We start from the raw sequence: 21,073 nt of genomic DNA, 5'->3' as shown, positions 1-21,073 counted from the left end.
GGAACTAAGATCCCGCATGCGGTGGGGCAACTAAGTCCTTGCAGCACAACTTTGAGCCCGTGTGCCCTGAAGCTCGTGCTCCACAAGAGGAGTCACTGCAATAAGACGCCCGTGCATTGCAACGGAGAGTAGCTCCCGCTCTCCACAACTAGAGAAAGCCTGTGCACAGCAAGAAGACCCAGCACAGCCAAAAATAAATAAAGAATTTTTAAAAACCTGACTTAAATTCTGGTATCTTAGGTCATAGCGGTCATAATCTTAAAAACACAGCAGGAGTAACTCCTTCACTGCTCTAGTGAGAGCAATCTATGGCATCTCCCTGAAAAGGCTGGTAAATGGAAAGTCTACAAAGGACTGCTTTTTCCCCACAGATGCAGGCAGAAAGTCTGGCAAGGGGTGAGACAGTGCTGGTCTGAGGGGAGCAGGGGAGAAAGAAGATACTTACAATAGGCCTCCCAACCCAATCATACGCGTAGTCAAAGGTGTAGCCTTTCCTTTCAAAGAGGTCTGTGAAGAGCGTCCGTAAATACTCATAGTCAGGTTTTTCAAAGAAGTCTAATCGCCTGACATATCGCAGGTAGGTTGCCATCTCCTCTGTTAGGAAAGAGGTTAAAGGCCATGCTCGTTAGCTGAATGCTTCCCGTGGGGAGAAGCTCTGGACCAGGCAAGGAGTACCTGCACAGACTATATCTGCCACTGATGTGTTTTTTGTTTCATGGATCAAATCAAAGTGATAAAAATCTATCTTGATTTAAATAACAATAAGAGGAAATGTAAATTTTTTTGGAGAGGACCCTTATCTAGAGATACTAAGACAGGCATGGTTTCCACCTTGTTCAAGGCTCCAGTGGCACCGGCTGGAGGGTCCTGTTGGCATCCTACCTGGGAAGTTTTCACAGAGAACTTCAATGGGAGTATTCCTTTTGGTGTCACCAATTTTTTGATATCTTTCTTTTAAGGTATCAGCCTGTAGAGAATAAAGAGAAAAAGTTACTTGGAAAGAGGTGCTAAGTATGGGAGGTCCAATATGTCTGGGGACATTATGACTGTTTCACTCAAACTGTCAGGGTTTATTAGATCATCTCAATTTTTTTCTGATACTGACAAATAAGAAATGTACTAGAGATGATACATTCAGACATGCACAGAACATCTGCTGTTCTGGAAAGCTTTACTGGCAAATATATTTAGTAGTCTCAGATAAACACCGTCAAATGTAATGGCATGAGGGACTAGGATAAAAAAATAAATTCAAAACTGTAACAGCTTAGTAATGTCCCATGGGCACTAGGGTTCAAATGCGATTCAACCTTCTCATTCTTTGATCAGCTCTAGATAAGATTAAAAATATTGCTAATCCATATGAGTGTACTTATGGCTGATTCCTGTTGATGTATGACAGAAAGCCAGAAAATTCTGTAGAGTGATCACCTTCAATTAAATAAAAAAAAAAATATTGCTAATCCAAATGGGGGCAAGCAGAAAACGTTAGCTATAATACAGGCGTGGCTGACAGACAGGTTTGCTATATGTCAGTGGCTCAAAGTAGCCAAGTCTGGCTTGCTTAAGACTGCAGACAGAGGGCTTGTGGAGCGTGGACCAATAATGTGGTCTCAAGGGATCTGCATGAAGGTCTACCTAGCCTGCTGACCCAGCTTTAAGCAATTATGTTTTGAAGTTATGCTGGGGACATTTTAAATCTACAACTACCCTAAAATGATTCATGGGTCATGAGAAAATTTCAAGCAATTAATAATACAAGAACGCATTGCTTGGCTGTATGATGAGCAGATAGGATGTGAAACTCTATTTGACAACTATCAATATCAATGAGAAGGTATGCAACTAGGAGAAGACCATGGAAGAGACGTTAGGAGAGGAATTTAAAGGGAAAGAAAGAAAAGCCTCCCAAAGGAGGGAATAAAAGCCTCACTTTTCAGCACAAATGTCCAAGAAATCACAGCAAAATGAATCCTTCAGGCCTCTGGGAGGGAGGGAGGGACTGTATGGTACCCAAAGCTACTGATAAAGTTTCTTTCTATACTAACGTACTGAAGTAGATTACAACTCAAACAAGTCTTGCATTTAGCTATCTAATGGGTCTTAGAATGGGTAAGAAGCTCACCATTTCCTAGTCCAGGCAGCTAGAGGCACAGGGTAATCATTACCATGGTTGTAACTATAATTAATAGCTAACCCTGACACAAATGCACTGTACTGACACCTACCTAAGGAAGGGTATTTAAACTACTCATTTCACAAGGAACGGCCATTGTACGCATAGGCATTTATTCAATAGAACACTTGAACAGCAATATTAAACCTGGAGTTTTGTTTAGTTCAGGTGGGTTCTTGGCCTATACAGGACAAACACGTATTTCCCAGTTCCTGTTACGGGTACACCTAACCCTGCTGGCCTTGTGTAAAATGTGTAGAAGCTGCTGTCAGCAATCTGTTCCATAAATTCCCTAACGCACTGGGAGCACTATTCCTGCTACACAGTGGTAGTGAAGAAGGAATATCAACACAGAGAGAAAAGCAGCACTGGCAAGGCTGGGAGGGGATGAGGGAAGAAATTACAAACACAAGGAAGAAGGCTTCAGAAGGGAAAGAAGACAAATGTGGGGAAAACAGAGCTTCCCAAGCCCAGGTGAGTATTTACATTACAGACTAATGTAGTTCCTGCCTTGCATCTCTGGAGCCGATTGTCCCCTCTGTGCTTCTTATAGCATCAAGTCAGCCACCCCTTTCATTATCAGCTAAGTATTTCAGCAAAGCCCTCCACTAAGCACTTCCAAGGATACCTTGAGTCCTTGCCAGGGAAGGCTGCCTCGAAGGAAATACATGAACATATGGCCCAGGGCTTCCAAATCATCGCGCCGGCTCTGCTCTAAAAGGGAAGACAGATCACACATTATGTTTGCAGTTATTAAATCAGAAAGGGGTGCAAACCCAAGTAATCCCTTCAAAAACCTGTCTGCTCTGGAAAGGCTCTGCTTACTAATCCTCTGTATAACTAAATCAGGGGTGGTATTTTAGATCAAAACCAAAAACAGCGTGTACTTCCTTTGCTTAGATCTGTTACTGGCAAGTAAATACCAAGTGAAAAGAGCAAGTCTAAACTAAAACCCGGTCCAAATCACTGAACAGTGAGTACTACTCACTCGATGCTGTCACCTTCCTGAATGTAAGATACTTCCTGAAAGTAAGAAATAACAAATGTTATTTCTAGTGCATGGGCTACAATTGCTCTTTGGTTACCATTGTGAAAAGTGAGCAGCAGATGGAGTAGCTGAGGCTGTTAAAACAGTCCTTCTGGCTAGGCCTGCAAAGACACAAGCTGCAGAATGCCCAGCATACGTGTGTGTGTGTGTTAGTCGCTCAGTCATGTCCTATTCTTTGCGACCCCATGGACTGTAGCTTGCCAGGTTCCTCTGTCCATGGGATTTCCTTGTGTGTGTGTGTGTGTGTGTGTGTGTGTGTATGTTACTTGCTCAGTCATGTCTGATTTTTTGCAACCCCACGAAATGTAGCTCACCAGGCTCCTCTGTCCATGGGACTTCCCAGGCAAGAATACTGAAGTGAGTCACCATTCCCTTCTCCAGGGGATCTTCCCAACCCAGGGATCAAACCCAGGTCTCTCACATTGCAGGCAGATTCTCTACTATCTGAGCCACCAGAGAAGCCCAGTATACATGCCTAGTGCTTTTTATTCTTTTGACATAATCCTTAGCTCCATTCCATTTGTACCACAGCCGCCTTAAGAAAGATGTATTACTAAGGTGCCCTTTATGGGCACATAAACCAGTATCCTTGCATTCAGTGAGCTTAGAATGTAAAACAAGTTGCTGGATTTTGCTTTCTTTTCTTTAAATTGGGAAGATAAGGATGATAAAGAACTGCAGAATAGTTAATTTAAAAACTGTAACTACATCTCGGAAAACATCCTATACATCTTTGGCTGTCAGGCAACAGAAGTAGCACATTCTTCCACTTTTAATTTGCCAATTATAGTTCATCTCAGACATTTTATGTGTTTATTTTTCAGAATCAAGTCCGGGGCTTTATCAAAAGAAATGAGAGATATAAAAATAAGAGACTACCTTCAACTTGACTTTTGTCTTCTTTATGTAGAAAGTAAAACCCAACAGAATCAGGGAGGCAGGAAAAGCTTCTCAGGTAACTCAAAATACAAAAGCACAATACTTTCACTGCCGCCTCTATCATAGGAAATTTGCATGGAAAAGAGTGAATAGTACTCTACAGTGTAGATGAAGAAGGAGGAGGTTTTCGCAAGTTAGGTCACTTAATGGGAAGGGGCAGCACCCTGACGAGAGATAAAGTTGAGCTGATACACAGCAATCGAAATAATCCTTGAAAGAATGAAGACAAACAGCAAGGCCACCAGAAGCTTCTGGCTACAGATGTTGTTAATAGATTCTGTTAACAGAACCTAAAGATACACAAAAAGAGAAAGAACAGGCAGGGTGAATCGGGGCCTCCCACAAGCAGGGCAGACAGAGAAACCACACCCTGCAGGTTCTCACACTGTATCAAACCTACTCATGTCCTCTATTTTTACATCTACTTCCTGTAAGGAGGCCCCTTTAATTAAAAAAAAAAAAATCCAGGGACAAATGGTTGTATTTTAGCTGGTTGGGCACTAGAGGGCGAAACTCCCCACATTTTGAGTAACTGTACAACAGAAACAAGCCCAACTTTTCTTCACAGCAAAATCCATTATAAAATGAGATTAAAAAAAAAAAAATTAACCCCCCTAAAATATACTAAACACATTTAAACTCACCAGAATGAGTAATAAAATAACTTCAAATATTGAAAATCACACACAAAAAAGCTGTGGGATATGGGATGGTAAGAAAAATAATGGTTCCTAAGTCAGGTTATCTAGGTCTTGGCCTATTCCTTTCCATTAATTTATTAATGTATGCAAAATCAAGCATGGCCAAGTCACCTTTTGGGCCTCAATTTCCTCATCTGAAAATGAAATGATTGATTTAGATACTATGAACAGTCATTTTCCACCTCTAAAATTCAAAGATAATCTATGATAATTTAAACCATCATGCTTGTGCTTAGTTGCATCTGACTCTTTGCCACCTCGTGGACTGTAACTCACCAGTCTTCTCTGTCCACAGGATTTCCCAGGCAAGAATACTGCAGTGGGTTGCCATTTCCTCCTTCAGGGAATCTTCCCAACCTAGATATCGAACCCATGGTTCCTACATTGGCAGGTGGATTCTTTTATGACTGAGCCATCTGGGAAGCCCCAGTTTAAATCATAAACATCTTTTAAAAAATGAGAATGAAAAACGGAGCCAGGCTTTATTTCCATATTTCTTTGAATACTCCACATTTGTTCAATTCAGTATTTCCTGATGCCCTTGTTTTTTCATGAAGGTTATTTTTATTTTCAAAGAAGAAAGGTTTCAATACCAGTGAGATCTGGAGGACACAAATTCATCCACATCATAAAGGCTTCATCCACATTATATTCATCCATATCATAAAGGGCCACCCAAGACGGACGGGTCATGGTGCAGAGGTCTGACAAAACATGGTCCACTGGAGACGGGAATGGCAAACCACTTCAGTATTCTTGCCTTGAGAACCCCATGAAAAGTATGAAAAGGCAAAAAGATAGGACACTGAAACATGAACTCCCCAGGTCGGTAGGTGCCCAATATGATACCAGAGATCAGTGGAGAAATAACTCCAGAAAGAATGAAAGGACGGAGCCAAAGCAAAAACAACACCCGGCTGTGGATGTGACTGGTGATGGAAGTAAAGTCCGATGTTGTAAAGACCAATGTTGCATAGGAACTTGGAATGTTAGGTCCATCAATCAAGGCAAATTGGAAGTAGTCAAACAAGAGATGGCAAGAGTGAACATTAACATTTTAGAAATCAGAGAACTAAAACAGACTGGATTGGGTGAATTTAACTCAGATGACCATTATATCTACTACTGTGGGCAAGAATCTCTTAGAAGAAAGGGAGTAGCCATCATAGCAACAAGAGAGTCTGAAATGTAGTACCTGGATGCAATCTCAAAAATGACAGAATGATCTCTGTTGGTTTCCAAGGCAAACCATTCAATATCACAGTAATCCAAGTCTATGCCCCGACAGGTAATGCTGAAGAAGCCAAAGTTGAACAGTTCTATGAAGACCTACAAGACCTTCTAGAACTAACACCCAAAAAAGATGTCCTTTTTATTATAGGGGACTGGAATGCAAAAGTAGGAAGTCAGGAAATACCTGGAGTAACAGGCAAATCTGGCTGTGGAGTACAGAATGAAGCAGGGCACCGGCTAATAGAGTTTTGCCAAGAGAATGCACTAGTCATAGCAAATACCCTCTTCCAACAACATAAGAGAAGACTCTACACATGGGCATCACCAGAGAGGCCAATACCAAAATCAGATTGCTTATATTCTTTGCAGCCAAAGATGGAGAAGCTCTGTACAGTCAGTGAAAACAAGACTGGGAGCTGACTGTGGCACAGACCATGAACTCTTTATTGCCAAATCCAGACTTAAACTGAAGAAGGTAGGGAAAACCACTAGACCATTCAGGTATGACCTAAATGAAATCCCTGACAATTATACAGTGGAAGTGAGAAATAGATTTAAGGGATTAGATCTGATAGAGTGCCAGAAGAACTATGGAATGAGGTTCGTGACATTGTACAGGAGACAGGGAGCAAGACCATCCAAATGGTTGTCTGAGGAGGCCTTACAAATAGCTGTGAATAGAAGAGAAGCGAAGGGCAAAGGAGAAAAGGAAAGATATACCCATTTGAATGCAGAGTTCCAAAGAATAGCAAGGAGAGATAAGAAAGCCTTCCTCAGTGATCAGTGCAAAGAAATAGAGGAAAACAATAGAATAGGAAAGGCTAGAGATCTCTTCAAGAAAATCAGAGATACCAAGGGAACATTTCATGCAAAGATGGGCTCGATATAGGACAGACATGGTATGGACCTAACAGAAGCAGAAGATATTAAGAAGAGGTGGCAAGAATACACAGAAGAACTGTACAAAAAGGATCTTCATGACCCAGATAACCACGATAGTGTGATCACTCACAGAGAGCCAGACATCCTGGAATGTGAATTCAAGTGGGCCTTAGGAAACATCACTGCGAACACAGCTAGTAGAGGTGATGGAATTCCAGTTGAGCTATTTCAAATCCTAAAAGATGATGCTGTGAAAGTGCTGCACTCAATACGCCAGCAAATTTGGAAAACTCAGCAGTGGCCACAGGACTGGAAAAGGTCAGTGTTCATTCCAATCCCAAAGAAAGGCAATGCCAAAGAATGCTCAAACTACTGCACAAATGTACTCATCTCACACGCTAGTAAAATAATGCTCAAAATTCTTCCAGCCAGGCTTCAACAGTACGTGAACCATGAACTTCCAGATGTTCAAGCTGGATTTAGAAAAGGCAGAGGAACCAGAGATCAAATTGCCAACATATGCTGGATCATCGAAAAAGCACCAGAGTTCCAGAAAAACATCTATTTCTGCTTTATTGACTATGCCAAAGCCTTTGACTGTGTGGACCACAACAAACTGTGGAAAATTCTGAAAGAGATGGGAATACCAGACCGCCTGACCTGCCTCCTGAGAAATCTGTATGCAGGTCAGGAAGCAACAGTCAGAACTGGACATGGAACAACAGACTGGTTCCAAATCAGGAAAGGAATGTGTCAAGGCTTTATACTGTCAGCCTGCTTATTTAACTTATACACAGAGTACATCACGTGAAACGCGAGCCTAGATGAAGGACAGCTGGAGTCAAGATTGCCGGGAGAAATATCAATAACTTCAGATATGCAGATGACACCACCCTTGTGGCAGAAAGCAACCAAGAACTGAAGAGCCTCTTGATGAGTGAAAAAGTTGGCTTAAAACTCAATATTCTGAAAACTAAGATCATGGTATCTGGTCCCACCACTTTATAGCAAATAGATGGAGAAACAGTGGAAACAGTGAGAGACTTTATTTTTGGGGGGGCTCCAAAATTACTGCAGATGGTGACTGCAGCCATGAAATTAAAAGACGCTTGCTCCTTGGAAGAAAAGTTAGCACCAACCTAGACTGCATATTAAAAAGCAGAGATATTACTTTGCCAACAAAGGTCTGTCTAGTCAAAGCTATGGTTTTTCCAGTAGTCATGTATGGATGTGAAAGTTGGTCTATAAAGAAAGCTGAGTGCCAAAGAATTGATGCTTTTGAACTGTGGTGTGGGAGAAGATCTTGAGAGTCCCTTGGACTGCAAGGAGATCCAACCAGTCCATCCTAAAGGAAATCAGTCCTGAATACTCACTGGAAGGACTGATGCTGAAGCTGAAACTCCAATACTTTGGCCCACTGATGCAAAGAGCTGACTCATTTAAAAAGACCCTGATGCTGGGAAAGATTGAAGGCGGGAGGAGAAGGGGATGACAGAGGATGAGATGGTTGGATGGCATCACCGACTCCATGGACATGAGTTTGGGTAAACTCTGGGAGTTGGCAATGGACAGGGAGGCCTGGCGTGCTGCAGTCCATGGGTCGCAAAGAGTTGGACACGACTGAGTGACTGAACTGAACTGAACTGATAAAGGGTTCCTTTCAACCAGTCAGAAAGATGTGCTTGGTTTACCTGCATTGCAAGCTTGATTTTAGGTCAAATATATTTCGTTGAAAGAAAGGAGCCAGGTGACCCAGTGTCCTCACCCTAACTTCAAATATTAAGGAATATAAAATGGGCAGGTTTAATCAGTGGGAAGGTGAGTAATCTAATGCAGTAATGTCAGGTTTAGTGCTTCCCTTGTTTGTGCCATCGCAAAATTAACAGGCAATTCTCTTCAGTTCAATTGGAAAAGATACACTTCTTTTTTCCATTACAACATAAAAGAAGCTACACATTTGAAAACCAATAGGATTACAGTTCCTACAGAAACCTCTCTGAGTTTGAGACCATGGCCAGAGAGTTTAAAGGGCATGTGACAACCACCTATATGTATTCTCTATAATGGGGACATTACAGACAAATATGGTGACAGGCTGGATCTGACCTGAAAAAAAACCCTGGAACTCAGGAAGTCCACATGTGGAGCTAAATTCAAAAATTCCAGCAGAAACAGCTACACCGAGAGATAAAGGAACCCAGTCTGATGACAGTAGATGCTTAAAACATATTTTGTTGAATAAATGGTAACTACCATTATACAGTCTTTAGTATTATTAAGCAATATCCTAAACAGTTTATATGCATTATCTCACAGAACCCTATGCTATAAGGTACTATTAACATAAACATTTCAAGGCAGATGAGATAACTGATGGTGAAAGAGGAAGGTTATTGGCCCATACAAGTTTATTTTAAAGAGCCTGAATTTACATCCCCTTTTCTTAACTATTACATTGTACCTTAAACAAACAACACGAAATACATATTTCTTATCTGTTCTTGCTCTTCCTGATAAGAATAAAAAAATCAGAACACAAATGCTGAGCCCAGGAAGCAGACATCAGAACAACTTCCAGACTGTCAGTGAAACCAAACGATCATGACTTTACTATGTACCACAGTCTCTCTCTTTGTGAAAAGGAAGGAAGAAGGGAATTCTGAGCACTCTGCAACAGAACCGTGTTACATGTTATCACTCATTCAACCTGCAACACATCCTTGTGAAATATTACTCTATTTTTACAGGTCAGTTTCAGGGACAAGTTTTGGACAAGTTTGATACTTGTCCAAAGTGTCACCAATAAAAAGTGGCAGAGAACCTTCCAGTCTAATTTTAAACTATTATATTTAGTTATGTGAGAATATCCAGCAAAAAAATCCTGACAGCATTCATTTCAACTTAGGTTATATCACACTACTTGGTAATGTCATTTTTATTCTTCACTAGAATCCTCACCTGAATCTCTGAGTAGTGTACTCAATGAAGCAACTTTGTAGGTGCTTACATTAGTCTTTAAAATACTTATTGTGTAAATAGTTCATTAATATTTAAACACCTTATATAATGAGCTATATCTAGGAGTCTAATACTCTGTTTATATGTCTACTCTCTAGAGTGGTGATTTTCAAACATATCTTTTCAATCACCTTAGTACCTTTTCTTCACATAGAATCTTCCATGAAAGCCCAATATATAAAACAGACAAAAAGGGAAGCTTTCCTTGAGAAGCTGCTGAGGGCCCAGAGTCCTACCAACTAAGCCTTCCCACTGTTCCTTAGGCTTCTCTGGACTAGTCTCTCTAACATGGAAGGCCTTCTGTCTTGACTAGAGCTTTTAGCAATATTTGTCCAAATTGTCTATCATGAGTAAAAAAAAACTCAAGACTCATGGAAAAGCAAATGTATTTTCAATGAATATAAGACATAGACTTTTCCTGGAAAAATGAGTCATGGAACTATGCACAGAGAACAGAAGCCTGGTCCATGTTTTAATGAAGTACCCTTCTCCAAAGATCAGCCTGATGGCCTTTTCAGGTTATATAGGGTGCCATGTGTATGTAGCTATCAAACTCATCTCTAAACTTACCAAGATGCTATCACCTTAATTCAGTCATTAAAGTATCCACACTGCTGAAAAAATAGCACTAGGAAACAAAGAATTAAAAATCCTTAAGCTGTCAACAGGATACTGAGAAAGTCACTGACTTACCATCTTAATTTCTCAAGTATAAACATCACTTACCCTGTGAAGCAATAAGAATCACAAGTTGTAATGCACAGTGGGTACAAAAGTGTTTTGGGAATAAAAAGGTGTTTTAACAACCTGCCTCTTTCTTGGAGCTGAAAATAAACACACCTTTGCCAAGATGCGTGTTGATAGACATGTATCTTGCTGTTCCAGTTAAACTTTTGTGTTCCCTATAAGGTATATGTTTTTTGGTTTCAGGGTCAATGTATTCCTTGGCCAGTCCAAAGTCTATAATGTGTATAACATGCTCTTTCTTATTGCCTTGTCGACCGATCAGGAAGTTCTCTGGCTTGACATCTCGGTAGATGAGATTCTTTGAGTGGACATACTCCATTCGGGAAAGCTAAAAGAGAGAATGACAGTGATACAAATACTACTCTGAAGAAGCTTATTACAAAAATACTCCAAAACGTTTCCTTTTATCAGCTCAAAGTTGTAATTACTGAAATTAAAATAAAACTTATTTCTTCACCACCCAGAGTCACTTTACTCCTGTAAATCAGAACGTATTTTCTGATACTAATACATACATGACAAATATGAAGATAAAAGAGAGAAGAATAGTATGGTTCAGCTAAAGTGATAGTATACGGTTTTACTTCACGTGACAACTTGCAAATGGTGAACAGAACTAATGTTTTTATGTTACTGCAGAAGGAAAGCATTTGAGAGGCAAGAATCACTCCCAGGCAGGAAACAATGTGGTGGTGGCCTCTGAGGACAGATGCTGCTGCCTCCTTCACTTCCTGCCCACACCTTCCTATACGCTGTCTCTTTGTTGCAGAAATAAGGAAAGGGAGGCCCAGAGAGGCTGACTGAACTAATATCACAGAGCTAACTAACGGCGGAGGTAGGAGCATAGTTTTTATGAGAAAGCACAGTCCCAAATAAAACATGTTTTCAAATTTCATTAAGTTCATTTCTACCTTTAAATCATTTCTGCTTAGTATAGAAAGGGAGCTTGAGCATTTGAACTTTTTTCTAAAGTCAAGATCAGTTTTCTAACATTTCCAAGTCTTTTTTTTTTTTCATTTCCAAGTCTTTAAAGTGGGTGAGACCATCACCATTTCAGACTCACAGAGATGCATCTACATCCTTGTGCAGAGGGGCTGACAATCTTCTCAAAGCAACTGTCTTAACTGCTCCTTAAACTGGTACTGGTGTGGGATTTGGTAGGTGCTGAGAGACACAGCCTTAGCTGCGTTGGTCTCTGTGAGAACTAGAGGCCAGAGACCTAAGGCAGGTTCTTGGTCAACTCTGAAATCTGATTCTAGGGCAGTGGGTTATATTTTCCATCTCTTCTTGGATGCGATGGTAAGGAAAGAGGGAGGATGTGACAAAACTTTACAGTCATGTGTTTAAAACCTATAAATACAACCACCAAGAAGTTACCTGCATTTGAGCAACTGTCGCCGAATCACCCTCTTTCTCCCTATATACCACCTGCGCTTCAGTTAAGGGCAGAGTATTGCTCCAAGGTGCAAACTCTTAAAATAGAGCAAACGGCAAATACAGTGTGACTTCTTGGGTTAACCCTTTTTGCCCCAGCCAGCTGTCTACAATGCCACCAAGCCAGGAAATGTGCATTCACAAGGTGTCACCAGAGCTGGTAAATGCCAACAGACACACAAGGATGCGGTTAGGAGACCTGCCCCTCCCCATCCCTACGCAGAAGAGCAACGCCAACTTACCAACTGAATGGCTATCATTAACACAGTCTTCAAAGTAAAGGTCCGGTCACAGAGGTCAAACAAGTCCTCCAAGCTAGGGCCAAGAAGCTCCAGCACCATGGCGTTGTACTTCCCACACGGTCCAAAGTAATACACCTGTGGGAGACCTTCACCTGAAAGCAGAGGGAAAATGGGGTGCAGAGTGAGGGACCAAAGGCCAAAATACGACACAGCTGCATCAGCATGAAGCAGATCAAAAGGGAATACAACTTCTGAGATTTTCGTTTTCTTTCACAGTTCCTACCGGAGAACCTAAACTGAGCATGACAGCTTCAAAAGGAACTAGTAATGTGTGGGAAAGGCTAAGTCATTGCACAATATGTTCAAAATAAAGTAGTTATTTCATACCAAAGGCATTCCCACTGCTATGTAACAGAGAGAATAGTCCGTGGTCCACTGCTGGACTGGAGCATCAACTATTCTCCACCAAGAGTGCCCCAAAGTACACTATCACAAGTTTCAAAAAGACGACTCGTGAGCTCAAAGGCCAGGCTCACACACCTTGCTGCACTAGCCGGTCTCATGTGTACTCTGTGCTTACTGCCAAAACCACATGGAGATAGAGCTGTCTGTGACTGCGGCTCCGAGGAGAACCCAGACTGAAGGGGTGAGGTGACAGAGGGCGCAGCCTGGTCTTTTTCTCAGAGGGAGTCCCTGTAGCTTCCTGTTTTTTCTCAGTAGGAGCAATGTCAACAGGCTGGGTTTGGTTACTGATAAGTAATTATGAAAGGAAAAGGAATAAAAATACAAGGCTGGGCTTTCCCCAGATTTGAAATTCATAGTTATAAGAAGCCAAAATCTAGACGTTCTCATCTAAGTGGCAACTTGTGAATGAATTTCCTCCTTAAAGTGTATTGTAAATGAGACATCAATAAATATGTGCTAAATGGCACCATGTGAACTGTGGGTATGAATGAGACTACAGAACTAAAAAATCTGGTCCTTTGAGTGGGAACACTTCCATCTTAATACACTTATGTATACCGTGGTCTACACTTGTAAATGCTGCAGGTCACTGTATGCTCTTGCCTATGAGTTTTTCAGATAACAAGGTTCTCTCCATCTTGGCATTCTCTTTTCATTGTACAGGTGGAAAACTGGCAGAGGTAATTCTATCTGCTGCGATATGAACATCTGTGGCCCCTTCCCAAAATTCATATGTTGATGCTACAAATGCTACTAATGCCCAATGTGATTATTTTAAGACGTGTGGGCCTCTGGGAGGTGAGATCATGAAGGCAAGGCCTTCACGAGTGGGATTAGTGCCCTTAAGAAAGAGAACCCACAGAGCTCCCTAGCCACCTGCAGCCATGTGAGGACACAGCAGGAAGTTAGCAGTCTGCAACCCAGACGAGGGCCTTCAGCAGAACTTGACCACACTGGTATCATGATCTTGGACTTCCAGCTATTGGAACTGAGAAAAAAATTTTTCTGAGTTTATAAGTCACTCAGTCTGTGTTGTGTTACAGCAGCCCAAAGGAACTGAGACAATATCTAATCCTTAAAACTTTAACCCAATCAATATGCTTGTCCTTCTCTCCAGCACAGGTCTTGTATATTTGGAACTGGTACAAATCATTGCTACGATATGCGTCTATAATTATTTTGTGTGGTGCATCAGTCTATTTTATTCCATTGAAATACTAGACAACTTCTTTTTTAGTGTTTCTATCAGGTCATTCCTGGCTCATACTGTCTACTATAGTATACTCTGCTCCTACTAGCCCCATAAATATCCACTGAATTGCCCTGTGCTTGTTTTGATTCTCCCTTTCCCCAAAAAGTTGTCTTTTTCCCCCTGTTGTTTTAAGAACTCATCTTCAGCTCACTTAAAATATATAAAACCTAACAGCTGTTCCTGAGTCCTGCTGAGAAATCCAAAGTGGAACACTACCATAGAGATTTACTGCTTTAATTAATCAGACACGTTGTAGACTGTGGTTTGGAGATCTTTTAAATGCTACATCCTATATAATAGCTTCTGATGTGATGAAAAATTGATTTTCCTAATATTATATTCTTCAAAATAGGTGGGGCAGATCTGTTGGTTGCCTGCCCAATATCCATTCCCTCCTTCTTTGTTAACAACAAAATATCTAATTCTTATCAACAGCAACTCAGCTAGCTATAACCTTCTAGTCTCCTTTGATAACAGGAATGGCAAGTGAGATGGAAACAGAAATTGTTAGATAGGGTAGTTCTAGAGAAGTTCTTTAAGGGAGCTGATTCAAGTTGGAGGTATGTGCCTTTGAGATGACTGAAGCTCCAGAAGCCATCTAGAACTATCAGACTCCTTGAAGATGTAGATATGGATGAAACAAAATTAGAAGAACCCATCCCTGATGACAGGGAAGCAACCACACCAATGCAAGGCTTCCATTCCCTTCTGGACTTTTTTAATCCAGAAGAAAAATCAATCTCTACCTTGACTGAACTACTGTTCTTTGTAATTTTTTTACAACCAAGTCTAATCCTAATTAATAAACATTCTACTCCTTTACTTGGTTAAATTGCAAACCCAGGCACAATATCCTCCTTCTGAAGTACAAGCTAAAAGTCAGGGCTGTGTAGAAATATAAAACTGGCATGATTTTCTAGACTTGCTGCCAATATTTAAGGATCAATTTAAAAATAAGACACATGGTCATCTTGTTCTTGACGATCTTTAGTACCAAATCTAGGCATCTCTTGTCAGAAATTTCCATGTTTACAAAGAAGCCACAAAAGCTTTCTGGGTGATGTCTATAATTTCTAACTGTGAGTAATGTCACTCATAACTCCTGCCTAGAAATTTCAAAGATGTGAGGAGTTCCTGCGGGCTGTGTTACTGTTCCTTTTATTAAATACTTTGAATCTCATAATACCCCATTGGGCTTTGGGATGCTCAAGACAACTTCCGGATTACTGAGTTTTGGCCTTGAAGGCTTTTCTCAAAGATGGACTAGGTCCAAGATGCTAGTGTACAAAAGAACTCAAGTCAGAGTTGTGGATTTGGTTCTGCTCCAACTCTGAAAATTCTTTCACCTCTCTGCTCTGTTTCATCCATAAAGAGAAGGAGTTCAGACTGGTTCTCTCTCTCTTTTTTTTTTGGCTATGCCGTCCAGCATGTGGGATGTTTGTTACCCAACCAGGGATGGAACCTGCACCCCCCCCACTTCCCCCGACTGGGTAAAAGCAGAGTCTTAACCACTGGACCACCAGGGAAGTTCCTAGTTCTTTTAAATCTATAATCGTGACTATAGCTAGGATTTCCTTCTAGCTATCTTATAGGTTTTTCTTTGTAAAGCCATACAACCAGTATAAATGAAAACTGTCTCCATGGACTATGTGTGGTACAAATTCAAATGTAAGCTGGTAATGGTAACTGGTAGTGGTACTCAACTGAAAGTGTGTCTATCAGAAACACCTCTAAAACTTTAAAAAACGGATACAGTGACATCACGTCAAACCTACCAAACCAGAATTTCTAGTAGTGGGTATAAGCTAAGTTCCACAGATAATTCAGAAGTGCAACCTCAGCTGGAAAACTCTGTATCTAGAGGGTAGAAAATAAAGGGCACTGCTTTGCTTTATGGCTAATATATTATGAAAATTCGGAAAACAATGACAGACTAATCTTTTTCAGAAGCTCTTTCTCATCAGAACAACTGGACTCAATACCTTTTGAAAGGAATCATTTTAAGGCTATTTGAAAGACTTGTTCTGGAGTTTCTTAGGTATTATTGAGTATAAAAATCTCTTTGGAAGATGTAGTTGTAATTTATTAGAACCATCTGTACAGATAAACATGCGCTCACAAAAGTTTCAATCTGTGTCTGGTTTTATACATGACTACCCCTAAACTGGCCAGTGCTGGTGGTGAAAGACACAGGCCCACGAGAAAAATCTGCCTCTTTGGTGAGAGACAACTGCACAGTAATGATTGATCACCTGGGCTGTATTTAAATAAGAAATCCTGTATATTAGGTTTCACTCTACTTCTACAGAGCCATCTCTAATCCATTGTTTAAGAAATTTTTAATTAACCAATATTATGGTGTGAAATCACTCAATTCTTGGTATTTTAGAAATTAAGGAAGTATTATAATCTCTCATCTGCTATGAAAATAAAAGCACTAATAAGGTCTCCTTCCTAAATTGGTCAGCTGCATAAAAGCTTGAAAATTAAAGAAGTAGATTCCACCTCTTCTGAAGGATTTACAACAGATATCACTCTAGTACCTTTAGCCATAGGCTAAATCTCTTCTAAAGCAAAACTTCAAGGCTATACCCACACTGCAGATGTTATCATGTATATTCTCAAAGGGAACTATGAAATAGCTTTTCCATCCATCAGTAACATATTCTTATAACCTCTGCTGGACATATGGCCCACACATATATCAAGTTGCACAGGACAGGAAGCAAGGCATATAGCACTAAAGCTATTTTTCAATCTGTCATAAAGTCAACTTGGGTTAAACACTCCAAATCAAGGATAATAGCTTCTTTATCATCCAAGCTGTTACCTAAAAAGATTCCATAATGTATTATGAACAGTAACTACCCTAAGTAGAGATATTTTTAAATACACATCAGGCAGAGAACTGAAATAGAACCACCTTGAAGCTTTTGGTAATTTGATCATATTATTGCCTAATAATTAGCCTTTCATTCTTTTTGAAAAACTAAATTACCTAGCTGTGAAGCAAATTCAAATAAGTCTCATATGTACATTAATATCTGGATGTAAAAAAGTAATATCTATATTAATATTTCTATGAAAAAGTACATATATGTTGATGACTATCTTCTAAAGTTAGGGCTGGAAAAAAACCTTTAAGGACATAATGACCTCGGCAATTCCTTTTCTTTGTTTATACAGTTTGTTTTTTAATTTTTAAAGAAAATAGGATAGTTTTTCTCCAAACTTAAGCTGTCCTTGGTTCCACCGATGGTAGTGGCTTTTAGCACAGTTACCGAATGTTCCTTAATGTTTACTAGAGATCAGGGAATTACTGATATATAGGGAATAATTTAATATTATTATTACTATATATATGGGGATAGTAATAATAATATTAAATAAGTTCACTTAACAAGAAAGCAGAAAGAATAGGCAGATAAACATGATTATACTCCATAGGAAGAAATGAAAGGAGAAAATGAAAGCATACCCTTTAAAACTCAGAAAATATTAAAACAACAAAAACAATGCATTCTCACAAAAAACATGAGACATTACATGCGTTTTTCTTTTTAAAAGAAGAACAGAATCCCTCTCATTTCTCTGACTCTGAAAAAAAATGCCTTTTTACAATATGACGCAGTTCAACATATGAATCTATTCAAACTGCTGGTGTAATAACCAAAACAGTGAGACCCAGGATTAAAGAATCAGCATTATTTTGTCTTGTCTATAATGAAAAATGTTTTACAACCACCTTGTTCACAGGCCTCTTGGGAACTGGAATATCATTAGACATATGCTGCTACTGCTAAGTCACTTCAGTCGTGCCCGACTCTGTGCGACCCCATAGACGGCAGCCCACCAGGCTCCCCCGTCCCTGGGATTCTCCAGGCAAGAACACTGGAGTGGGTTGCCATTTCCTTCTCCAATGCATGAAAGTGAAAAGTGAAAGTGAAGTCACTCAGTCGTGTCCGACCCTCAGCGACCCCATGGAATGCAGCCCTCCAGGCTCCTCCATCCATGGGATTTTCCAGGCGAGAGTACTGGAGTCGGGTGCCATTGCCTTCTCTGATATGCTGCTAACAGCAGCTCAAATTTGTATGGTGGGAGAAGAGAAGGTGAGAGGCAAGAGCAGAGGAATAATCTCACAGAAATTGAGCTTTTACAGTTTCTCTATTACATACAGTTGTGTACGTACACAACTACAAAGGCGTTACCTCTCAAAGCAGGTTTCGAACTTTTGTTTAGTCAAAGGAATCAGGAAAAAGTCTAAGACACGACAGATTTCTTCTGTAGCAGACTGCATCAAAGATAAAAAATGTTAAAGTGTGTTATGTATTGGGGGTGGGAGTGAAGGGTGGGGATCCTTTTTCTTTTCCAAAAGACTAGTAACTCAGTTCAGAACTGGTAAATTTATGGGATGAAAAGACCCAGTTTCTGAAAATTTACCACTTTATCCCTGTGATTAAGTTATGAAGACAGACTACTGAGTTCCAAAAGGTGAGAGATGACCAATTCTTCTTAATACACACCTGAACAATAACAACTGAAAAGTTAAGAAAGTTTAGCAAGCATTTAGAAGGAATAAGAAGGAAAAAATGAGACTACTCAAAGTACAATGAACCTCTTCCTGACAATTCTGCCCCAACTCCCATTACACTTCCTTTGTCCATGAATCTGCCTTCCATATGAAGGTTTTTTGAAGGCAGTTGATTACAATATGTTAACTATGTGTTAATTATGTTTATTAGTGCCTAGTACCAGTCAAAGCATATGGTAGATAAGGGCAGAGTAAGTATTAATACCAAGTAAATATACAAACACAATTGTCTCCAAGTTTTAGACTCTTTTTTTTCTGGCCATGCTGCGAGACATGTGGGATCTTAGTTCCCCAACCAGGGATTGAACCCATGTCCCCTTCACTGGGAACGCAGAGTCTTAACCACCGGACCGCCAGGGAAGTCCCTAAACCACATGTCTTTTTGGTAAAGTTACTTTCCCTTCCTACATAGGCAGCTTAATTTGTCATATTCACCTTCTTGGTTTCCAATATTTTTATATCAGTTCCATGAATACTATTTTACACCTTTGTATCATCTGTTCATCTTTCTATAGTTCTTGATTTTTGTAAATTTCAGTTCCTTATCTGGAAAAGGGGCTACCAGGGACATAAATTTTTTTAAATTGTAGAAGTGATATATAACTAATTTAAAATAAGTATAACAGCTAACCAAAAGTAGTACAGAAACACATGAATAAAAAGTATTCATACATAACAGATGATACACAGACACGTAATTAAAAATACTTTTCTGCAACTTCATTTTAAATTTAATATTATATAACGGACATTCTCCCTTATCAACATATAGCTGTACATTAAAAGCTATATCCTATCTCCCCCTATGATGTATCATATTTAAGTTTTCCTATACTGACGGACATTTAGGTTGTACCCATATATTTGTTATCAGAAATAGATATTACAGGGAATAGCTTTTGCTTGACACGTGTTATTTTCTTCCTTCTACTGATAACATCATCTTACTCTTCTGGGGTGAAAGCACCATTCCTTTACTGTTACTACTTCTGGGTAAAGCGGGGTCAAGCCATTTTCCACTGCCACCCCAAGGATATGACTCAAGCCAGATTAATTAGAAGATTCTATCCTCCTCCCCTACGGAACTGGGTCAAGAACAGGTGCTTAAACTATGCTGGTACAATGTGAGTAAGCTCTGGGACTTTGTGGAACTACTATAGGGAAGGAGGAGCAATTTCTGTCCAGCTTGATAACTAAACAGAAAGGAGCGTTGCCTGAAGCTATCAGAGACTACCGCATGAGAATAGGTAGATTACTTATCTGAGAATGAAATCAACACAGAGAAAGCAGAAATCAGAGAAACAGACAGACAAATGTACCACAAACTGGAGGACCAAGGACTGGTCCTGGCTTTGGCTAGCCTGAGGTCAGTCCTGCAGGCCAAGCAATTCTCTCCCCCAACTCCACCCACTCAATTAAGTAAGCTAGAACTCCATCAATTGAAAATGAAAATGTCTAGACAGAGACACATACTCATATGTAAAAATTCCTTGTGCCTACATCTGGGGGCATGAATACACATTATCTCTTGAGGGTGGATTCCTTGGAGAGGAAATGCTGAGTCAAGGGTCATGCACATCTAAAACCTCAGTATATGCCGCCACATTGCCAAGTTTAAATCCTCTTTGGTTCCTAGTCTGTCTCCAGTGCTGGGCCTCTTTTCACATTTATCACTACTGTCCTAGGCCCAGGGAGTATTTAAAGATGTTTTCAGAATATGTCTTGACTCATTCTTCCCAAAGCCCCAGCACTAGGTTATCTCCTCTCTCATATGTAGCCACAACATGTTTGCAGGAGTCTCCTAGCCTTTGATCCAAATTATCACTGATATTTCAAAGTCAGGTGACTCTTCCCCCCCTACTATTTGTACAACACTACGATAAGAAATTTCCACTCAAAGCACATCCGTATCACAAAAGTATATTGACCATAAACTGCTTTAAAGCTTATTAATGTTTTTATATAGGTCCTCCAATTTAATCCTAACAAATACACACAAGAATTACTACTCTCATTTTATGGGTAAGGAATTCATCTCAGGTCATACAGTGAGTGGTAGAGCCAAGACCAACCTCGCTCTGCCTCCAAGATTCAGACTCTTTTTTTTTTTTGGACGGGGGTGGGGGTGGGGGTGGGGCGTTGTGCTTTGCGGCAGGTGGAAACTTAGTTCCCCGATCGAGACTGAACCTGTGTCCTCTGCACTGGCAGAACAGGGTCTTAACCACTGGACCGCCAGCAAGTTCCTCAGGCTCTTTTACTGTACTGAATATATCTATCTGCGCCCTAACGTCCACGGACATCTAGAATGACAGCAAGGACTACCAAGTAACATTACTTTGACAGGA

At 40.2% G+C, this 21,073-nt stretch overlaps 1 protein-coding gene across 1 annotated transcript in view; it reads right to left on the bottom strand.

Moving 5' to 3' along the window:
• The window catches only part of CSNK1G1 (casein kinase 1 gamma 1), a 141,267-nt gene that overhangs the window by 21,364 nt on the left and 98,830 nt on the right, over nt 1–21,073 (bottom strand). The window contains 5 exon segments of the mRNA NM_001038146.2: nt 446–594; nt 883–967; nt 2,805–2,890; nt 10,838–11,072; nt 12,421–12,572. Of these exon segments, the coding sequence (NP_001033235.1) occupies nt 446–594; nt 883–967; nt 2,805–2,890; nt 10,838–11,072; nt 12,421–12,572 (707 nt within the window).

Source organism: Bos taurus, chromosome 10 (genome assembly GCF_002263795.3).
Source record: "Bos taurus isolate L1 Dominette 01449 registration number 42190680 breed Hereford chromosome 10, ARS-UCD2.0, whole genome shotgun sequence".
NCBI classification, from domain to species: Eukaryota; Metazoa; Chordata; class Mammalia; order Artiodactyla; family Bovidae; genus Bos; species Bos taurus.
Note: the sequence above shows the minus strand (reverse complement) of the source record. Positions and strands in the feature narration are given on the sequence as shown.